Source organism: Chinchilla lanigera, unplaced genomic scaffold (assembly GCF_000276665.1).
Source record: "Chinchilla lanigera isolate Chin_1 unplaced genomic scaffold, ChiLan1.0 scaffold00051, whole genome shotgun sequence".
NCBI classification, from domain to species: domain Eukaryota; kingdom Metazoa; phylum Chordata; class Mammalia; order Rodentia; family Chinchillidae; genus Chinchilla; species Chinchilla lanigera.
In genome coordinates this window covers 1,197,010-1,216,883 of record NW_004955452.1, presented here as the reverse complement: position 1 = coordinate 1,216,883, position 19,874 = coordinate 1,197,010, and the positions used below count along the sequence as shown (strand labels likewise).

At 50.1% G+C, this 19,874-nt stretch overlaps 1 protein-coding gene and 1 long non-coding RNA gene across 9 annotated transcripts in view; one reads left to right on the top strand and one right to left on the bottom strand.

Annotated features, from left to right (window-relative positions):
• Kif17 (kinesin family member 17) overlaps positions 1-19,045 on the top strand; it is a 41,371-nt gene extending 22,326 nt beyond the window's left edge. The window contains exons 8-16 of one of the 8 annotated variants that reach the window (XM_013519657.1): positions 868-1,409; positions 2,250-2,330; positions 3,554-3,735; positions 5,543-5,774; positions 14,379-14,637; positions 15,608-15,678; positions 17,334-17,454; positions 18,317-18,454; positions 18,902-19,045. In XM_013519657.1, coding sequence (XP_013375111.1) covers positions 868-1,409; positions 2,250-2,330; positions 3,554-3,735; positions 5,543-5,774; positions 14,379-14,637; positions 15,608-15,678; positions 17,334-17,454; positions 18,317-18,454; positions 18,902-19,017 — 1,742 coding nt within the window. In that variant the 3' untranslated portion in view covers positions 19,018-19,045. Of the gene's footprint in view, positions 1-867; positions 1,410-2,249; positions 2,331-3,550; positions 3,736-5,542; positions 5,775-14,378; positions 14,638-15,607; positions 15,679-17,333; positions 17,455-18,316 lie in introns of all 8 variants that reach the window. The other 7 variants (XM_013519658.1, XM_013519655.1, XM_013519656.1 and 4 more) reach the window with 7 other exon arrangements.
• The window catches only part of LOC106149738, a 14,667-nt gene continuing 1,214 nt past the window's right edge, over positions 6,422-19,874 (bottom strand). Inside the window, exons 2-3 of the long non-coding RNA XR_001236093.1 lie at positions 16,385-16,540; positions 6,422-6,460 (exon numbers count right to left, since the gene is read on the bottom strand). This is a non-coding gene — a long non-coding RNA (uncharacterized LOC106149738). The remainder of the gene's footprint in view (positions 6,461-16,384; positions 16,541-19,874) is intronic.

Below are 19,874 nucleotides of genomic sequence, written 5' to 3'. Positions count from 1 at the left end.
AGAAACAGGTGGGATGTGGAAGGGTAACTGAAACCCCTGAGCAGGAGCCCGAGGGACCTGTGTGAGCAAAGCCCGGAAGGGTAGAGGGCAGCCTCTGGCATTTTATTTTATTTATTTTATTTCTTTTCTTTTCTCTTCTTTCTCTTCTCTGCTTTTTCTTCTCTTCTCTCCTTTCCTCTCCTGCTCCTCCTCCTCCTCCTTCTTCTTCTCTCTCTCTCTCTCTCTCTCTCTCTCTCTCTCTCTCTTTCTCTCTCTCTCTCTCAACAGAGTCTCACTGTGTAGTCTAGGGTGGCCTTGAACTCACTACATAGCCCAGGCTGCCCTCAAAGTCCCAGTGATCCTCCTGCCTCAGCCTCCCGAGTTCTGGGATTACAGGCGTGTGCCACCATGCCTGGCAGCTTCTGGCATTTTCTGTCCTTCAGAGTAGCCCCTCTGGGTTGAGCATCAGGCCTCCTAGAGAACTGTATTTGGTCTGCATAGCTCTAACATGCACCCTGGTGTTCATTTACTGGGCAGGCTTCTAGCATGTTCTGTGGCCAAGATCCCTGAGCCTGGCGCTTCATCAGGGGGCCTAGAGGACTGGCTGTGAGGGCAATAAGACCCACAGGGAGCCTGCTCATTGGAACAGTGGTCCCAAGACAGGATGCTAAGAACCCAGCACTTAGTGGCTGGGGAGATCAGACTGCAGAGGTCATGTGCTGGCCACGGAAGACTTCCTGAAAGAGAGGGCAGGGTTTGTGTTCTGATGAGGCAGGGATGGCTGGCACTTGGGCTGGACTTTGGGGGTGCTGGGGAGGCTCTGACTCTTGGCTGGGCAGTCCCCTCCCTTTTCTGCTTTGAGAAGCTCAGGAAGTCCTCCTTTTGCAGAGGCTGTTCTGAAAGCAGAAGTCCTCCACAACGGGGAGGTCCTGTCCAGGGCCGGGCTTACCAGCATGTCTGAGCACGCACCTGCTTTCCAGTTCGAGATGGCCGCGAAGCGCACCATCTTCTCTGTGCCCGATGCCCTGCCCGGGGACGCGGTCGCTAACACCCAGATTTCTCCCAGATTTGAGGAGCTGCGCAGGGCAGAACCGTCCAAGTCTGAGATTTCTCTCAGGTCCAGTGAGTCATCCATGCTGGAAGAATCCTCCCTGTCTGAGGTCGTCCTCCCTGTGCCTGAGGAGCTTTCCAACCTAGAGCTCCCTGGGCCCGAGGTGTCGCAGAGCAAGTACTTCCTGGATGAGGACCTTGGTCAGGAGGACTCCGGGACCCAGCCGGAGGGTGAGAACTACATCCAGGTGGAGGAGCCGCCGCTGGCGTGCCTGCAGATGGGACCAAGCCTGCAGGACCCGTTTGCTGAGGTGGAAGCCAAGCTGGCCAGACTATCCTCCGTGGGGGCCAGGACAGATGCGCCCCGAGCCCCCATGCAGGTAGCTGATGCCATACACGACGCCATGCAAAACTCCAGCAGGCAGAGCTGGCTGGGGGCAGAGGTCACGGTGCAGACACAGGATTGCTGGCCCTGCCGCTCCTTGGTGCCTCCACCACCTCTGCCGTGGCACTGGCCTTGGTGGCTGGTTCAGGGGACTGGTGTCCCGGGGTCTGGGCAGGAGCACCCTCACCGAGGATCCATAAGTCAGCAAGGACCTTGGGGTGGAGACACATGGCAGGCCAGGCCGTCGCCTGTGGGGAATCTGCAGGTGGCCACGGAGAGAGTGGAGCAGGGCTGAGTCCCCATTCAGGCGCTCACGGGCCCTGGGCAGGGAGTGGGAAGTTTCTTGGAAACCCCCAGGCACCCCTGGGCTGCAGCTGCCCCCTTCCTTCTGTCCACTTCTAACACCTTTTCCCTTCTTAGCTCTTATATTTTAATGAAATGTTCCCTTTTCTTCCCATTTTGTTCTCTGCTTTCCTTTTCTGAGAGAGGGAGAGGAAGAAGGGAAGGGGAGAGGGGAGGGGGAGGGGGAGGGGAGGTGACAGGAAGCAGGAGAGGGAGAGGGAGAGGGCACGGGCCTTTGAAATCCAGCTGTATCCCTTGGGCATTGGCCTCTCTGGGCCTTGGTTTCCTCCACTAGAAAATGGGGGTGCTACTGTGTACTTCCACGAATAAGCCAGGGTGCACCGCAGGACACCACCCCTCTCAGCAGTGGCAGTGACGGGTAGAGGAGGCTGTGGGGCGAGAGCAGCCCTGGGGAGCTGTGTGGAGGTCAGGACAGTAGGTGGGGAGAGGAGGCTTCTGGACCAATCTTCTCCCCACTCCATTCTCCCCCTAGCACACCTCCCTGACAGACCTGCTGGAGCCCAGAGACACCAGGTCTGAAGCCGAGGTGGCCACCGACCTCCCACCCCGTGCTGTGAGTACTTCCCTGGCCCGGCTCTGTCCATCTTCCTGTGAATGTGGCTTGTCAGGCTTTGGGCTCCAGTTTCCCTGTCCATGAAATAGGGAAACAGCCCTTGATCCCCTGGGTTTGTAAGAGCTGGCTCTCATCCAAGTGACGTTCAGATCAGGGGAGCTGCCACACTGCTTGGGATTCACCTAGAGTCCTGTGGTTTGGGGCGGCGACTTCCAGACTTTCCTGGCCTTGTAGCCCTTTGTCCGAAGGAACAGGGGCCCAGGGAATGCAGCGGACAGAGGCTGCGAACCTGGTGTGACCCTGCTGCTCTCAGACCCCACCCTTTCTCTTCGCTGCAGACAGCAGGGCAGGCCCAGGGGAGAGAGAGGAAGCCTTTAGATTTCCCCACGCTGAGGGAATGAAGACCCTGTGGGCTGTGTCCCACAGGCTCTCAGTAGACATAGGGGCAGCCGCTGAGAAGCCTGGGCTAGAAGGTGGCATGGAGGTGGGACCCAGGCAAGAAGGAAAGGCCAGGAAGAGCAGCAGGTGCCAATGTCCTGTGGCTGGGAAGGTTTTGACTTTCTCCGCAACAGAGAGGCCAGCAGGGTACATAGGTGGCAGCAGGGAAAGGCTGGGGAGGCAGGGAGCGGGGGCAGCGGTCATGGAGGAAGCTGGATTTCCCTGGGGATTAATTCTGTGGGAAGTCATGCAGGTGTATAATCAGGAAAGGGATGTTATGATTGGTTTATATTTTAAGAAAATTGCTCTGGATACCAACTGGAGATTGGGTCATGGCGGGAAGGCCAGGAAGCTGGGGGGCTACTTTTTGGGTGTTGGTGGCAGCAACAATTTGTTTGGGCGCAGTTATTTCTCTGACTGGGTACAGGTTGAGTATCCCTGGTTAGAAATGCTTCGGACCAGTATTTCAGACTGGAGTTTTTTAGATTTTGGAATATTTGCATAGCTCTTAACACTTCAGTATCCCTAATCTGAAAATGAAAATCTGAAATGTTCTGATACCCCAAATTTTTGAGCATCACAAAGCTCAAAAATGTGCAGATTTCAGAGAATTTTGGATTTAAGAGTTTTGGATTAGGGGTGTTCGACCTGTACCTTCAAGCTGGAGATGCTGTATGCCAGACCTTGACGGGTGGCCTGTCCCCTTCTGGGACTGAGGCCACCTGTGAGCTCGTCTCCAGGGGTGGCCTTGCCTCCCCATCTGGGTTTCTTCCTGTGTCGAGGAGGTTGATCTGGCCCCGGAAGTGGTGGAGGTGGCAGAGCCCGGGAAATGGATGGAGGCCGAGGTGGCCCAGCCTCAGCTCCTGCTGCCCACGGCCAGTGCGCGAAGGGAGAGCGTGGGTGTGGATGTGGCCGTGCTGACGGAGGAGCTGCTGCCCAGCGCGAACCAGCAGCAGGTGCTCGCCCGGTGAGCACCAGAGCCCGGGTTGGGGGTGCTGCCGCAGGGCAGGAGGGAGCTGTGGCCCAGCCCGAGGGTGGGTGGGACAGGACCAGAGCTTCTTTTTTTTTTTTTTTCCAGAGCTTCTTCCTGACCCTCCTGCCAAGCCACATTAGCTCTCCTCTAACTCTGGCTGGGGCAGCCCTGTCCCCTCTCCTAGTGGGGAGCAGGTTGCCACAGGTGTCACTCTCTGGGCTTTCGGAGGGCCTGGCTTTTGGGCTCCAGGAATCCCTAGGGCAGAGTAACATGGGCATTCCTCATCCCTTGGCCTGCAGTGCCCTCTGCGATTAAGAGACAAACCAGGGACAGAGCACCCCCAGGATGCCTGAGACCTGTTGGGGAGCTGGGCTTCCCTCACTTGGTGTGTGGCTTTGTGCAAGTCCCTCTTGTGAGCCTCAGTTTTCACTCTGTTGGCAATAACGTCATCCCACCAGTGGGACCCAGCCTCCTCGCAGCACCAGGAGTCCAGTCCCACCAGCCGCAGTTGAAAACGAGCCACTTTGTCCAGGAGGTGCTGATGAGTGGGTGCTATCTTGGCCTTCAAGGGAGCCCGGGACTGGGGAGACAGACACTCAAGGTGGGGAGGGCTGGGTGCTGAGCAGCAGGAAGCCCTGGGCTCCTATCCTGCCTCCTCTGCCACTGCCGGCCGGCTCTCCACCTCTGTGGGCTTTGGTTTCTCACCTGCAAAATGGGTGACGCTACCAGTTGCAGCTGGTGACAGCCCAGCACCAGCCTCATGGGAGGGCACTCAGCCGCTTTGGGGTCATTTTCACCATGGGGTCTGAAGTGAAGGTTGGGGAAGGCTTCACAAAAGAGGAGCACCTGAGCAGGGTGTGCAAGCTGTGTACCCCAGGGGTGGCTTTCCAAGTAAAGAGCAGGGGGCGGCCTCTGTGCTGGAAGTTGTAGCGGCGATTCTGGCTAGATGAGCTGGGGGCTGCTGGTGCAGAGGGAGGTGAGACAGAGCAGCCTGGCTGCCCTCTAGGCCGTGTTCTAAATCCTGATGGGGTCCTGGCGGGGTTTTCAAGATAGGAGTGGTGTGGACAAGGTCTCCTTCTTCTCCAGCTGCTTTGGGGCTTGGAGCAGAGCCCACAGCTGCACAGAGCGTGCAGCTGGGTTTGCAGATGCTGTGCCCACCCTCAGCCTGACCGTCACCCCCTCTTCTCGAATGCCCCATGCTTCTTATCAGCCTTTCCATCCCTTTGGAAAGAGGCAGAGCCTGAAGCATTTTGGGTGTGCTTTATTAGGCAGCAGGGAGTTCCACATGAACCTTCCTCTGTAGTTATTTAAAATTTGTACCCTCAAAGGGAAAAGCTTTAAACATCTTTTAGTACTCTATGTAGAAATGCTTTTTACAAATCTACCATGTCTGCCTGTGCCTGACCGAACATCGGGCACTGCAATTTGGGGGCATTTTCCCATCCCACGGGGAGCATCGTCCTGCTGGCTGTCCCTGAGCATAGACACTAGCCAGCTCTGCTGCTGCAGGGACTGTCACATCGGGGGCTGTGGCTGGGGTTAGTTTGTTCTGGGCCTGCAGGAACCACCCCCCCACACCATAGCCAGGGTCACAGGTTTAGAGCTGAGTGGATCTGGGAGAAACTCTGGTTCTGACCGCGAGCAAGCAGCTTCACCTCTCTGCACCTCAGTTTCCCTCTCCTGGAAGTGGGGCTGTGGGAGGGACTTGGTGAGCTCGCGCTCAGCCCCAGAGCTTTCCAGATGGCTCATGCTCACTGATCGGCAGATCCTGTCACTCTTGCTTTCTCCTCCGCACTGGCAGTTTGCAGCTGTTGGAGCAGCAAGTGGTGGGCGGGGAGCAGGCCAAGAACAAGGACCTGAAGGAGAAGCACAGGCGACGGAAGCGCTACGCGGATGAACGCAAGAAGCAGCTGGTGGCGGCGCTGCAGAACTCGGACGAGGATGTCGGGGAGTGGGTGCTGCTTAATGTCTATGACTCCATCCAGGAGGAAGTGAGGGCCAAGAGCAAGCTGTTGGAGAAGATGCAGAGGAAGGTGAGGCCTTGTCCCTGTGTGCCCAGACCTGTCCCAGACCCCTATCCATGTAACACCACACACTGAGGGCAACATAAGCACTTATTAAGCATCTGCGGTGTGCCAAGCCCTGTTCTGTCGCTGAGCACAGCAATCGTGTTACTGGATCCAAGTCCGTCTGCCCACTTGTCTTAGTTACTTTTCTCTCATCACTGATGCAAAATACCTGACACCCACAGTTAAAGAGGGAAAGGTTTATTTAGCTTTAGTCCACAATTGGCTGGCTCCGAGGCAGGATAAAAGGAGAAACAGTTCATGGTGGACGGAAGGTAGCAAAAGCAGTAAGGGAGGACCACAGCTCTTATCCAGGCTACCCACCTGGAGACTAGGTGGTAGCACTCACATTCTTAATCCTAGTGCCCTTGATCCTAGTATTGTACCATGAATCAACCCCAGTGTCACACAATCTGGATCCAGTCACCTATGAAAAGGCCTGACCCGTGACCACATGAGGCTTTGGGGGGACATCTGAACACAAGCCATAACGTTCCACCCCTGGTCCCTGAATACTCACACATGTCCCTTTATGCAAAATGCACTTGGTCCATCTCCAAAAGTTGCCAAAGTCCTAACAATTTCAGCATTGCTGAAAAGGCCAAGTTCAAAGTCTCCTCTGAGATTTAAGGCAAACTCTTAGCTGTGAGCTGCTGTACAAATGAAAAGAAAGTTAAACACTTCCAATATTCAATGGCACAATTTCTATTCCAAAAGTTATAAACAGGGGGATACAAAGGATTGAGACCAAAGCAAGTCCACAATCCAACAGAGCAAACATTAAATTCTATAGTTTCATATTCAACATCTGAGGCAATCTGTGGCAAGTTGTAAGCTCCAAAAGGCTGGAGTAGCTCTACCCCTGTGGCATTTCTGGTGGTTGTAGCTCCCATGGTTTCTTTCTTTGGCTGGCTTTGCTCACTCCTTGCAGCTTTCCTTGGATTATCCACATTCCTGGATTCTGCAACGTTCTGGTGTCTCCAGTGCACCTTTGGCTTCACAGTTTCACACACTGCCCTCTGAGGGGCACACTGCCTGGCCTCCCAGGTCTTCCGAAATCTGGGTGGAAGCCTTCCTGACCCCACAGTTCTTGCGTTCTGCATGCACCTAAAACCAGAGCCATGTGGATGATGCCAAGGTTTGCCACCAGCTGCAGCAGTAGCCAGGCTTCCTTCTCTCTTGGCTGTAGGGGGTTGAGTGCCTGGATTGTTGAGCACCCTCAACCCAGTTCTGAGGAACAACTTCCATAGGCCACTGGCATTCTGGAACGTGACTTTCTGGTGCTCTCTTCTCAAAGCAAATCATTTTACCTTTGCAGTTTTGAGGCCACAAAGGGTGGAGTCCTGCTGCTTCTTGTGATGCCCCAAGGCTATCTTTTCTATTCTTCTGTTCCTTCTCAGCAGTCAAGATCCCCTTGCTCTATTTTTGCAGTCCACAGCTTTACTGACACTTCCTTTCTGGCCAAATTAAAAATGTTTTCAATTATTCTGCTGGGCTCTTTGCTCCTGAATCTCGACATATATCTGGTTAAAAGCCCCCAACAGTAGCCGTGCCACTGCCTCAACATAAGACTGCCTTGAAATTTCTTCTACTAGATTAATTAGTCTTCCATCCTTAGTCTCAGGCAAAGTCTCTGGCATGAGAAAAATGCAGACAAACTTTCTGTCAAGGCATAACACATCATCTGGAGTCCAACAGCCAGTGCAATCCTTCTTTCCAGCAGAAACCTCCCTAATTTGGCTTTTATTGGCAACTTTCCTATCCCCTTTCTGCTCTTCTGAGCTCTGACCAGAATCTCCCATCAAATACAGTATCAGGCATTCCAGCTATAGTTTTTCAGCTGGCATCTCCAAACCTTTCTTAATTCTTCCTCTTCCCACAAGCCAGCCCCAAAGGCTCCTAAACCACATGGTCAGATATAGTCACAGCAATGACCCCACTTCCCTGGTACCAAATTCTCTCTTAGTTACTTTTTTCTCATTGCTGGGGCAAAATACTCAAACACCCAAAGTTAAAGAGGGAAAAGTTTATTTGGTTTACAGTTCATAGAGGTTTCAGTCCATAATTGGTTGGATCCAAGGCAGTGTAAGAGGAGAAACAGTTCATGGTGGACAGAAGGTAGCAAAAGCAATAAGGGATAACCATAGCTCTATCCCTCATGTCTTATCCAGGCTCCCCACCCTTAGGGTAGGTAGCACTTACACCCTTAATCCTTGATCCTAGCATTCCACCATGAATCAATCCCAGCATACTCTAGATCCAGCCACCTATGAAAAAGCCCCACCTGTGACCGCATGAGGCTTTGAGGGGAACATCTAGATACAAACCATAACAGTGCCACCCAAAAGCCAATATTCAGGAGATGTGAGTTGGTGGGAAGTCAGCTTTGCTTGAGGGCTGACACCTTGAAAGATGAGGAGAGTTGCTCTTCCCCTAAGAAGCCATCTTAGAGAATTCAGTATATTCAAGTCTTTTATAGGGAGGGACAGGCGGTGCTGTGGGACAGGGCTGGGAAGGCTGCATGCTGAGTAGGGTCTTTGTCACCTAGGGCCATGTCTCCTTTCTCTTCTCTGGCTGAAACATCACCAAAGACCTTGGCCTCGGAGTTGGTTACTAATGTTATCACTTCCTGCAAGTTAAACTTCACAGCTGACTACTGTTTTGGGTTTAATTCATGCATAGAATTAAAGAATAAGGAATGGGTGAGGGATTTAGCTCTGCAGCACAAGTGCCTGCCTGGTAAGCACAAGGTCTTGAGTTCAATTCTCTGTATCGAAAAAATTGAGAGAATAAGGAGGCCCATTAAACATTCTTATGTTAGCTGAGCATCACCAGGTGTTCTGGGGTCCATAAATTTAGTTTATGTAGCAATTAACATAAAAATTATATAGGTTTGGTCCCCTCTCCCTTTTTTGGTGTTGGGAATTGAATTCCTTGAACCTAGAATCCTGGGTTGAAAGGTAAATGCTTCTGTGATTCTGTGGGATTTTGCCAACTTTCTCTCCAGAGAGAGCACTTTATCTTGCATTCCCATGGTGTGCTTTCTCACAGCCTTGACAACAAAGTATATTCAGATAACTGAGATGAGAATCTCTCAGTGTAGTTTTAATACGGATTTTTATTATTATGGCAATATTGGACATTTTCTCATATGTTTTGGGAGCATTTGCAGTTTCTTCTCTCTGAACTGTGTTTACATCTTTTGCCCATTTTTTCCTTTCTTTTTGCTTTTTGTTTTGTTTTGTTTTGTTTTTGTTATTTTGTTTCTTTGGTACCAAGAGTCGAACTTGGGACCTTGTGCTTGCCAGGCAGGTACTATACCACTGAGCTATATCCCCAGCCCTTTCCCATTTTTCTACTAGGGTGGTTGGTCTTTCTGTTCTGTATTTACAGAAGTTCTTTATATATTTAGGGACATTAACTCTTGTGGTCTGTTATAGGTTGCAGATTCCCCCCCCAATTTTTCATTTGTGTTTTGCTATGCTTTATGGTATTTGCCATATAAAAATTTAGAAAGTTGACAAATTGTGGTTTTTTCTGCTTATAGTGAATCATAGTTAAGAAAGTTCACTCATGTTTTTATCTAGAACTTGTTCTTTTAAAAATTTAAGTATCTGATCCACTCAGAACTTACCCTGGTGCATGTGTGAGTTGCTGATTTGATATTATCTTCTTTCACATGGCCATCCATGTATACTAGTCACCACTTTGCAAAAAGTCCATTTATTTTCCACCAATTTAACGTGCTGGCCTTAGCCAATATGGAATTTCTGAGTGCATCTGGATCTTTTTCTGGATTTTCCACTCACTTCTCTTGTTCTGACTATCACACATGTGTGCCAACCACATTGTATGAAACAGGCTTTATTTTAGTTTTTATTTTGAGACAGGGTCTCCCTAAATTGCCCAGGCTGACCTTGACCTTGCGATCCTCCTGCTTCAGCCTCCTGAGTCTCTGGGATTACAGTCATGTGTCCTTGCACTTGACTTTATGTTTTATAATCCCATATGGTTAATTCTCTATCAATGATGTTCTTTTCCAAGTTTTTCCTGCATATTCTTTCTTACTTTTTATATGAATTTATAAATAATTGAGTATGTCAAAAGAAAAAAGAATGAAGAAAAAAAGATGGACTTTTTGAGGGAGTTACATTATATTTATAAATAAGCTTGGGAGAATTGATTCTTACATGAGGTTGGATGTTCCTCTCCAGGAACATGGTATATCATTCTGGTGGTTCAAATCAATTTTTGTGTCATACAAAAGTGTTTTGTAGATTCCCTCACTTGGGTTTTGGACCTATTTTGTTAGTTTCATTTGTAGGTATTTTGTTTGCTTTCTTATATGGCGTATATCCTCTTCCATTATATTTTCTAACGGAGTTTTGTTTGCAAAATGAAGCTTTTTGGTTTAAAAAGGCATTTTAAAATCATTGAGAATTAGAAGAGAATACTTCTCAATTCATTCTGTGGGGCCAGTATTACCTGGGTACCAAAACCACACTGAGAAATAAGAAAACTACAGACTAATATTTCTTATGACTATAGATACAAAACAAGCTGCACTAGGTATGAACAAACTGAATCCAACAACATAGAAAAAAGATTTACTCCACGCTGAAGTGGGATTTATCCTAGCAATACAAGGTTGGTTTAGCATTCAAAAATCATGTCATTCACCATGTTAGTAGAATAAAAGACAGACAGCATGTAGTCATCTTGAGAGCTGCAGAAAAGCATTGGGTAGAATTCAACATTTGTCAGGATGACAACACTAAATAAACAAAAAGGGAAATACTTCAGCCTGATAAAGCTCATTTATGCAAAATCTGCAGCTTTCATTTTATTTATTTATTGGTACCAGCAATCAAACTCTGGACCTTGTGCTTGCCAGGCAGGCGCTTATGCCACTGAGCTATATCCCCGGCCCTTTCACTATATCTAGTGTAAAAGAGTCATTATATTTAAAGCAAATGCTGTCCCCATAAGACCAGAAACAGGAAACGGATGTCCATTCTCACCACTCCTATTCAACACTGGACCGAGGGTTCTAACCAGGATAGTTAGGCAAGAAAATCAGATAAAAGGCCTCTTGACTGGGAAGGAGATAAAATTCTTTATTTGCAGATACACACATAGAGAATATCCGAAGGGACCCACTTTTTAAAAAAGGGCTGAGGGGAAAAAAAAAAAAAAGGGCTGAGAATGTAGCTCAGTGGTAGGGCATTTGCCTCACATTTATAAGGCCTTGGGTTCAATCCTCAACACTCCAAAAAACACAAAACCAAATAATAAATGAGTTAATGATACCATGTTCATGATAAATGAGTTCATGATAAATGAAGTTTCATGATACCAGATCAATAAGCAAAAATCAGTTGTATTTTTGTACACTTGAAATGAACAATATACAAATAAAATTTAAAGAACAGTTCTACTTTAAAAATACTAGTAATCATAGCACTCTAGAAGGCCGAGACAGGAGTATCACAAGTTTGAGCCCAGCTGGGCAATTCAGCATTTTAGCAAGACCCTGTATCCAAATGAAAAATAAAAATTGTCAGGGATGTAGTTCATGGGAACAACAAAACAATTCATACTCGGGCTGGGCCAGCTCATTGATAGAATGCTTGCCTAGCATGTGTAAGGCCCTGTGATTCCTAGTACTGAACAAAATCCCACAAACCCTTATACGTGGCTTGTAGCATCATTATTCATAATAGCCCCAACGTGGAAACATGCATGAATGGAAACAAAGTGTGGTACAGCCATACAGTGGAATATTACTTGGCAGTAGGAAGGAATGGAGTGCTGATATATGGTGTAACACAGATGAACCTCGAAAACATTATGCTAAGTGAAAGAAGCCAGACACAAAAGACTGCATACTGTATGCGTCCATTTATATGAAATGCCCTGAAGAGGCAGATCTGTATAGATCTATAGAGAGATTAGGTTGTCTAGGGCTGAGGTTGGGAAGAAATAGAAAATGACTGCAAATGGGAATGGGGTTTTTTTTCTAAAATTGATTGTGGTGATGATTGCATAACTTTGTGGAGATACTAGAACCACTGAATTTTACACTTTACATGGGTGGATTGCATGTGACCTGTGAAGTATATCTCAATACAAATGATGTGCCCGGTGCAGCAGCATGCGGCTTTAGTCCCAACTACTTGGGAGGCTGCAGCTGTGGGCACACTAAGCGCTCGCTGCACCCTGCGTGGATGGGTGGGAGGGAGAGCGAGTGGATGGGTGGAAGGAGCCATGGGCGACAGGGGAGGAGGATGGATGGATGCAGGGGCTGGCTGGATGGTGGCAACGGGAGTGGATGGCTGAGTGGACCATGAGCAGGTGATGAGTGGCCGCAGTGGCTTTTGCAGTGGCTTTATTCATTGCTGAGACACAATAGCCGACACAAATAAAAGGAGAGTTTTACTTTGGCTCACATTCTAGTCCATAGTTGGCTGGCACCAACACAGGATGGCATGGCAGAGGGGCATGGCAAAGGAATAGCTGCTCAAGGCAGGGCACACAGGAAACAGAGTCGAGGGAGGAGTGGGGAGGGAGATAAATCCATCCAGGCCACGCCCCCAGTGACCCACCTCTTCCGGCCAGACCCCGCCTCCAGCAAGCCAGCTATTAACCCTTGCAATCAGGTCACCTTGCAACAGCCTCACCCATGAGTGCATGAGGGTTCTGGGGAGAACTAGATGGAAACCGTAATAGCCTTCTTTCTTTTTTTTTTGTTTGCAAGTTTAAAAATTTTTTTAGATTTTTTTTTAAGATTTTTTTTTATTTTAAAGAATAAAAGAAGGATAACATAATAATAGGGGGGACTTAGCAAATTACAGATAAAATGGTAGGAAATTATCAATGGTTATCGTTTTACATATTATTATCTACAAAATAGTTTCTCAGGAAAACAAATAGACAAATAATAGTGAGTTACAGACAAAAGAGGTAGGAGATTATCAAGAGTTGTTGTACTCTACTTTGGTATCTTCAAAGTGGCTTCTAAAGAAAATAAATAGAGCTGTACATGAGTGACCTATTGAAAAATCATTAACTATTCTCAATGGTTGTTGTAGGAAACACATAATAATAAACAGACATCCATTTATGAAATAGGATAGGAACATTACAAACTTTACACAGTTATGGATAGATTAGTAGGAAAATATCAATGGCTGCTGTAATACGTGGTGGTATCTTCAAAGTGGTTTCTCAGGAAGACAGAGATATGCAAGAAGGATCTAATAAGTAGTTACAGCCTAAGGGTTGTCAAAAATAGCATATTACCTCCTCACCAGTGACTCCTTTCACTGAGGTATGATGGCTGGAAGGAAGGCCAGGATTGAAAAGAAGGACCGAGAGACTTGCACCTGTGTCTAGCAACAGGCTGTTTTCTTGTTCCTCCATAGTCATGATTACCCAGGGCTCCTCGATGGAGATGACCGTCTGGCCAGAGGGAGAAGGCAGAGCATGCCCCAAGCCTTCTCATTCCTGTTGGACTAACTGGTAGCATGGGTCTGAGCTCTGGGGCCTCCACCTCAGAGGGCAGACCGATCTCCAGTGGTCTCCTTTGCATCCAGGGCATGGCCCATGGGGCCTCTTAGGGCAGTTCCTCTTGAGGTGGCCTGGCTTTTAACAGTGGTAGCAGATGAATGCAGTTGTCCAGTTCTTCTTGGAGCCCCGGGAATCAGACCTGGGATCTGTTTCTCTTAGTGGTTCAGCAAAAGCAGCTGCTTTTTCTCAGTCTCTTTGTTTTCTCTCCTTGGCCTCCTCCTCATCATGGCTATAGAGTACTGAGGAGGCAATTCTTACTAACATCTCAAGTGAGCTATCTGGGGTGAAAGCCATTCTTTGTAGCTTTTTCTGTCCAGCTTCCCATTGCTTTGGGACCCCACAACCAGTTAGTGTCCTCTCCCCAACTGTCAGCACAGGCAGCAGGAATCCTGCTGCAGACTTCTCCGGAGCTCCACCACAGCCTGTACTGTCAGGGGAAGAATGGCTTCCAATGAGTCTCTGCAGGTATTGTGCAAGGTCCTCCTGGTTTACAGCTTCCGAGCGGCTTTCATGACCCCAGTCCACGGGACCTCTGACTCCGTGGGCTTAGTCTGCATTCTCATGCTCTCTGAGTCCTTGTTCAGCAGCTGCTCCTCCTCTGGCTCTGGACCTTTCTGGTTCCCAATGGCAGGAGCAAGAGTGGCCCATTGTATGGCATGTATTCCCAGGGGTTGTTCAAAGTTTGAATGATTCACACACATTCGTGGGTGGGCAACTGCAGTCGGTGCATGGTGGGCCAATTGTGTCACTGTTTCTCTGTGTCATGATAGATCTCAATTGAGCGGCGGCGCAATAGTGCTCGCCACCGCATGGCCCACCCTCCGGGAGCCAGCAGGCATAAAAATTTTTTTTATTAGTACATGTTTGCAGTACATAATGATTATGTCCATCATGAAGAGTTGGTACCGATACATGACACATCTTGATTCTTTTTACTTCCTCTTCCCCCTCCTCCCTTCCCCCTTCTCCTTCTCTTGGTCCCCTTGCCTTCTTGGCTTTCAGCTTCGGGCAGCAGAGGTGGAGATCAAAGACCTGCAGTCGGAGTTCGAGCTGGAGAAGATCGACTACCTGGCCACCATCCGGCGGCAGGAGCGTGACTCCATGCTCCTCCAGCAGCTCCTGGAGCAGGTGCAGCCCCTGATCCGCAGGGATTGCAACTATAGCAACCTGGAGAAGATCAGGCGCGAGTCAAGCTGGGATGAGGACAGTGGCTCCTGGAAGATCCCTGAGCCCATCATCGTAAAAACCAGCCTCCCAGTAGGTCAGGAGCTTGATTGCCCTTGCCTCACGTGTGTCGTTCCCAGAGGGACAGGGAGCCTGGCCATTCCCTGCAGGCTGTGGGCAGCAAATGTGTGACCTGGGTGTCTGACATGCTGGGGGCCTGGATAAGTGCTGTGTTTTGCAAACAATCAGACGTAGGCTGGGTTCTGGCTGCATTATTCTGTGACCTCCTTGGGGCTCTGCATCCTCGTATGTTACAGAGATCAGTAACAACATCTCTGCAGTTTCTGTGTGGCTTGCAACGTTCTCAGACACCAAATACCTTAGCGCTGCCCGGTGCTCAGCAAGTGTTTCATTATCAATGAGAGTCATAGCTCTTCCTGCCTACAACAGCTCTGTAGGCTAACGATTATGACACCTAGTTACATCCGAGGAAACTGCCTCTCATAGGGTCAGTCACAGCAGTGAGTTGTAGGACCAAAGAGAGAAACCAGCTGTTCAGGATTCAGGTCTCTGCTTTGGCTGCTGACCTCGTGTGACTCTATGATGATCACTGTCCCTCTCTGGACTTGTGACAAAGAAAGGGTTGGATAAGATGACCTCAAAGACTCACCTCCCTCTCTTGTCATATTTGTTGTGGATTTGCCTTTAGCCACAGACCTGGCTATGCAGCCAGGAAGTGACATGCTCTTGCATCCTTCCAGGGCCCCCCAGCAGTCCTCCCCCATTGGTGTTCACCCAGGCCCTGCATCTCTGACATTTGTAGTGGCCACTGACACATCCTGTTGAAACTCCAGCTGTTCTGCCTGGCAGGGGAGCAGAGGTGGGGTTGAAGGTGGTTTCTCTAGCACCTGAGCCCTCCTGTTGTCCGTTTTCCGAGGCTGTCCCTTGTTCGGGCTGGGAAGTGTCCTTCCTGTTTCCAGCCCCGAGCCAGGCCTGACTCCCTCTGGGACAGCGCCGTGGTCCACCTGCACCTCCCGTCCCGTGCTTCAGCCTCTCTTTTCCCATAGCAGTTCCAACTGGGCCACAGACCAAGCCAATCCGCAAAACCTCTGCCATCGACAGCGGAGAGCCAAACACGGTAAGGCTGAGGGGGAGGCAGGGGTGGGGAGCAGGGACTCTGTCCCCAAAGCGTAGTGGGTCCTCGTTGCCGCAGGGAGCTGGGCTCCTTTATCCTGCCTGAGGGTTGCAGCACGGGTGAGCCTGGACCCTGTTCTGTAGTTGGCCCTGGACCCTCGGCCCACTCTGGCCCTCAGTTAAGGCACTGACACTTCTAGAAGACCAGAGGGAAGGTAGGTGACTCAAGGCGGCTTGTCTCGTTGGTGACAGAGACTTGCAACCTCAAACCCAGAGGACAAAGAGCACATTCTAGTTTCCTGGGTCCCAGCTGGTATCCTTGGACCAAAAGGGTCCCCAAAATCAGTTATTAAAATTCTAAAGTCACTTAATTTTCATGTCTCCCACATCCTGTGGCACGTCAGAAATGTGTATCCTTAAAGCAGGGGCCAGAAAACCTTTTCTGAAAAGGACCCACCCAGCAGTAAATATTTTAGGCCATATGATCTCCATCAGACCACTCACCTCTGCTGTTGTGGCACAAAACCAGGAATAGAGAATACGGAAATGAGTGGCACACTCCCGCAAAACTTCATTTACAAAGCAGCATGTTCCAGTAAGACTCTATTTACAAAAACAAGCTGCAAGCCAGATTTGGCCCCTTAGCTGTAATTTGCTGATCCCTGCCTCTGACCATTATAGACATTTCAAAAGACCCACATAGCTCGTACCTTTACAGCATGCAAAGCCACTCACAGGTTAGGGCATTCCAGCTGGGCGTCTCTGCTTGAGGAATGTGGGGTGGCTGCAAGCAGTGTCCTACGCTGCTGTAAAGCTGGGCTGGCTGATCTGATGACTTCAATTTATAAAAAAAGGGAAAGATGTGGCTGCAAGGAAACAAACAAGCAAACAAATTGACCTGGGTCACAGAGGGGTATATCAGGACACTTACAGTTCCAAGGGACAGACACCAAGGCAGATAAAGCAAGCAAAATAGGAATTCATTGGTTCCTATCAGACAGGTTTATGTGCCTCCCTTGGTATGCTAACTTCGGGGCTTCTTCACATGGTGCAGAAGATGGCACTTGAGACACCAAAGGAAACGACACCCATTCCCACAAAGCGTTCTCACACCAAAGCCCGTGGAAGGGTCCTTTTTGACTCTGCCTGGGTCATGAGCTACTCCTGGACCAAATGCTGTGTTCAGGGAAAGGAAATGCAGCTCTGTGACTGGTGCATGTCGGTCACATGTCCTGCCCTGCAGTTCAGGGCACATGAGTGATCGTCTCACCAGGACCATGTCTGATGGGAGAAGGTGGTTCCTGAAGGAAGAGGTTCAGTGTGGGAACACAGTCTGTACTAGCAGAGGAAAATAACAGCCCGGGTGACAGAAAGGCCAGAGCACCAGCTCTGTGAGCTGAGAGCTGCGTCACCTCTGCTGTGACTGTGTCGTGAGATTTGGGGTATTTGGCATCACCCATGCCCCTTGGGACTCCTAGTTGTCTGCAGCTGCCTGGGATGTTACTGGGGGTCCAGGTTCTGTAGCAGTGACTGCTGCAGCCCTGTGTCACAGCCCGGGGGAGGCCCAGCGCAGCCCCGGCGACCAGGCCTCTGGAGGTGCTGAGTTCCTGGCCAGCGGCCCAGATTAGGGACTTTTCTCAAGGGGATCTGGAATCTCAGCAGGAAGAAGACCGCTACAAGCTGATGCTTAGTCGGAGTGACAGCGAAAACATTGCCAGTAACTACTTCCGGTCCAAACGGGCCAGCCAGATCCTCAGCACAGACGCCATGAAGAGCCTCGGTGAGTGCCCTGTGCACCTGCACTCCCCCACCACAGCTGGGAGATGTGGGCTCAAAAACCCCACTCCCTCGAGGAGCCTCATTTTCCACAGCTATAAGATGAGGAGGTGACACCTGCCTCTCAGGATTAGATAGGAAACACCCATGCAGAGCCTGGTGCACAGCAAGTTCCCAGTCCAGTCTCCTGATTCCCTGTGTCCTCGGGAAGAGCTAGTGTTTGACTCGTCCTCCCCAACACACAAGAGGGCTCCCTTGTGGGTCACATGAGTGGGTCTGACCAGCTCCTACCTGGCTTCCTCAGAGGCCAGTATGGTGACTTTCCCCAAACTGGATGGTGACTTCATCTGCTGAACCAGGGGTGGGATGGGACAGGAAGAGCCTCAGAAGCAAAAAACCATATTCAAGGATCGAAAACTGTTCAATTCTTATGCTTTTAAAACTAAAGGCAATAGATTAGCATGGTGGCACATGCCTACAATCTCAGCACTTGGGAGGCTGAGGCGGGAGGAACACCACAAGTTCAAGACCAGCCTGGGCTATATAGTGAGACCCTGCCTCAAAAAAAAAACAAAAAAACAGAAACCAAACCGACACAAAAATTAAAAGCAAGCCAGGCATGGTGGTGTTCGTCTGTAATCCCAGCACTCAGGAGGCTGAGGCAGGAAGGTTGCCCAGAATTCAAGTCCAGCCTGGGCTACATAGTGAGATCCTTTCTCAACAGACAAAACAAGACAAAACAACAAAAAAAAACTAAAGCAAAGCCTACAGAGCTTGTGATAAAGTATCAATAAAAAGCAACTCTTTGTGTATTTCTCCACCCCTGCTCTCCGGGCTCATCAGCATCCTCTGCGTCTTCTCCACAGCACATCACAGCTCGTCGCCAGGCCTCAGCTCCCAGCTCAGCAGCAACTCTGTCATCCCACCCAGCCAGGCCCCTGAAATGCCCCAGCCCCGGCCCTTCCGCCTCGAGTCCCTCGACATCCCCTTCACCAAGGCCAAGCGTAAGAAAAGCAAAAGCAACTTGGGCAGTGAGCTTCTGTGACTGCAGCTGCCCGCTGCTGCCTGCCTTTAGACTTCTAAACTGCCAGGCCCGCCCAGGCCAGCCCCAACCAGGCCTCCTCCCTCATCCCCCCAGAGCAACCAGGGCCCAAGAGGGTTCTCGCGCTCGGGAAGCTACACCCCCTTCCTTGTTCCCCAGAGAGTCCACCTCTGCCCAAGCCTGAGCACCCTGGAGAGGCCTGGTCCAGCTGTCCACACCATGTCAGTGTCTCTGTCTACTCTTTGGCCATGGAGCCTGCAACTTGTGCCGCCAGAGTGGCCTTTGCCTTGATGGGCTCAGCAGCCCCAGGCCTGCCGCAGGGCCTTTGCCAGCAGCCGTGGTGTTGTGGGCAGCAGCTGCCACATGGATGAAGCTCATCTTGGTGACGGAGATTTGTGCTTCTGTGTAGGTGCCCTTTCCAGAGGGCAGCCCGGCCCTGCAGGACAGGCACAGAGTCCTAGAGCAGCCGTTCTGCTTGGTCCACTCCTGGCTGAGTTGTGGCCAAAGAAGGCTGCTGCACCTTAAGCTGCCCAATAAACCGGCTTTAGGAAGAGCTGCCCTTCTCCGTTTCTTGGACAGTGACACTGGGGCCCCTTCCTGCTGCAGTGGGGGCACACCTGATGAACACGGCTCTCTGCCGCCTGGGGCCTTTGCAACCAACAGGCTGCAGGGCTTCTGTGGCTCCCTGAGGTAGCGAGTACAAGTGCATTTTTCTGGGGAGCATGGGAGCTTTCAAAGGGTCTGTGACCCAGGAAAGGAGAGCTCTTCTTGGGGAAAGAAAATAGGACCCTGTCTCACAAAGGCCAGAAAGGGGCCTGGACTTTGACAGTCCTCGGGGGCTCTGCTGAACTGGGTGCTCTGTGAGCTAGAAATTAATCTAGGTGGTCCTGTTTGTGTTTGTTCAGGGGCCCCCTAGGACACAGCCTTCCACTGTCCAGAGTGTCCCATGCTGGCCAGTGAGGACTCAACAGTCAGAGGGACACAGCCTTGTGTCCTGGGCCTTGTGTGTAAAAGGGATAAGCTTCCTCGGTGACTGTGAGGGGTTACTGAGTTTGTAAAGCATCGAGCATACCAGCTCCACATCAGTCCTCATTCCTCCTCCCAGCCTTTATTTTGTGGCAGGGCCTACTGGTCACATGCCTGGGTCAGGAACTCCAACTGGAGAAGCTAGGTGAGGGTGTTTAGATGACCACAGTGTGAGCCTAGGACAGGCTGCAGTACCTGACCATCAGAGGGGGCAAGACCTGTTCTTTGTGGGGGTAGGGTCAATCAAGGAGATGCATGGTGAGAGGTTTTGATTTTTTTTTTTTTTTTTTTTTTTTTGAGATAATGCAACAATGCTCAGGACTGCCTGGCTCAGAGCTGAATTCAGTGAATGTTGT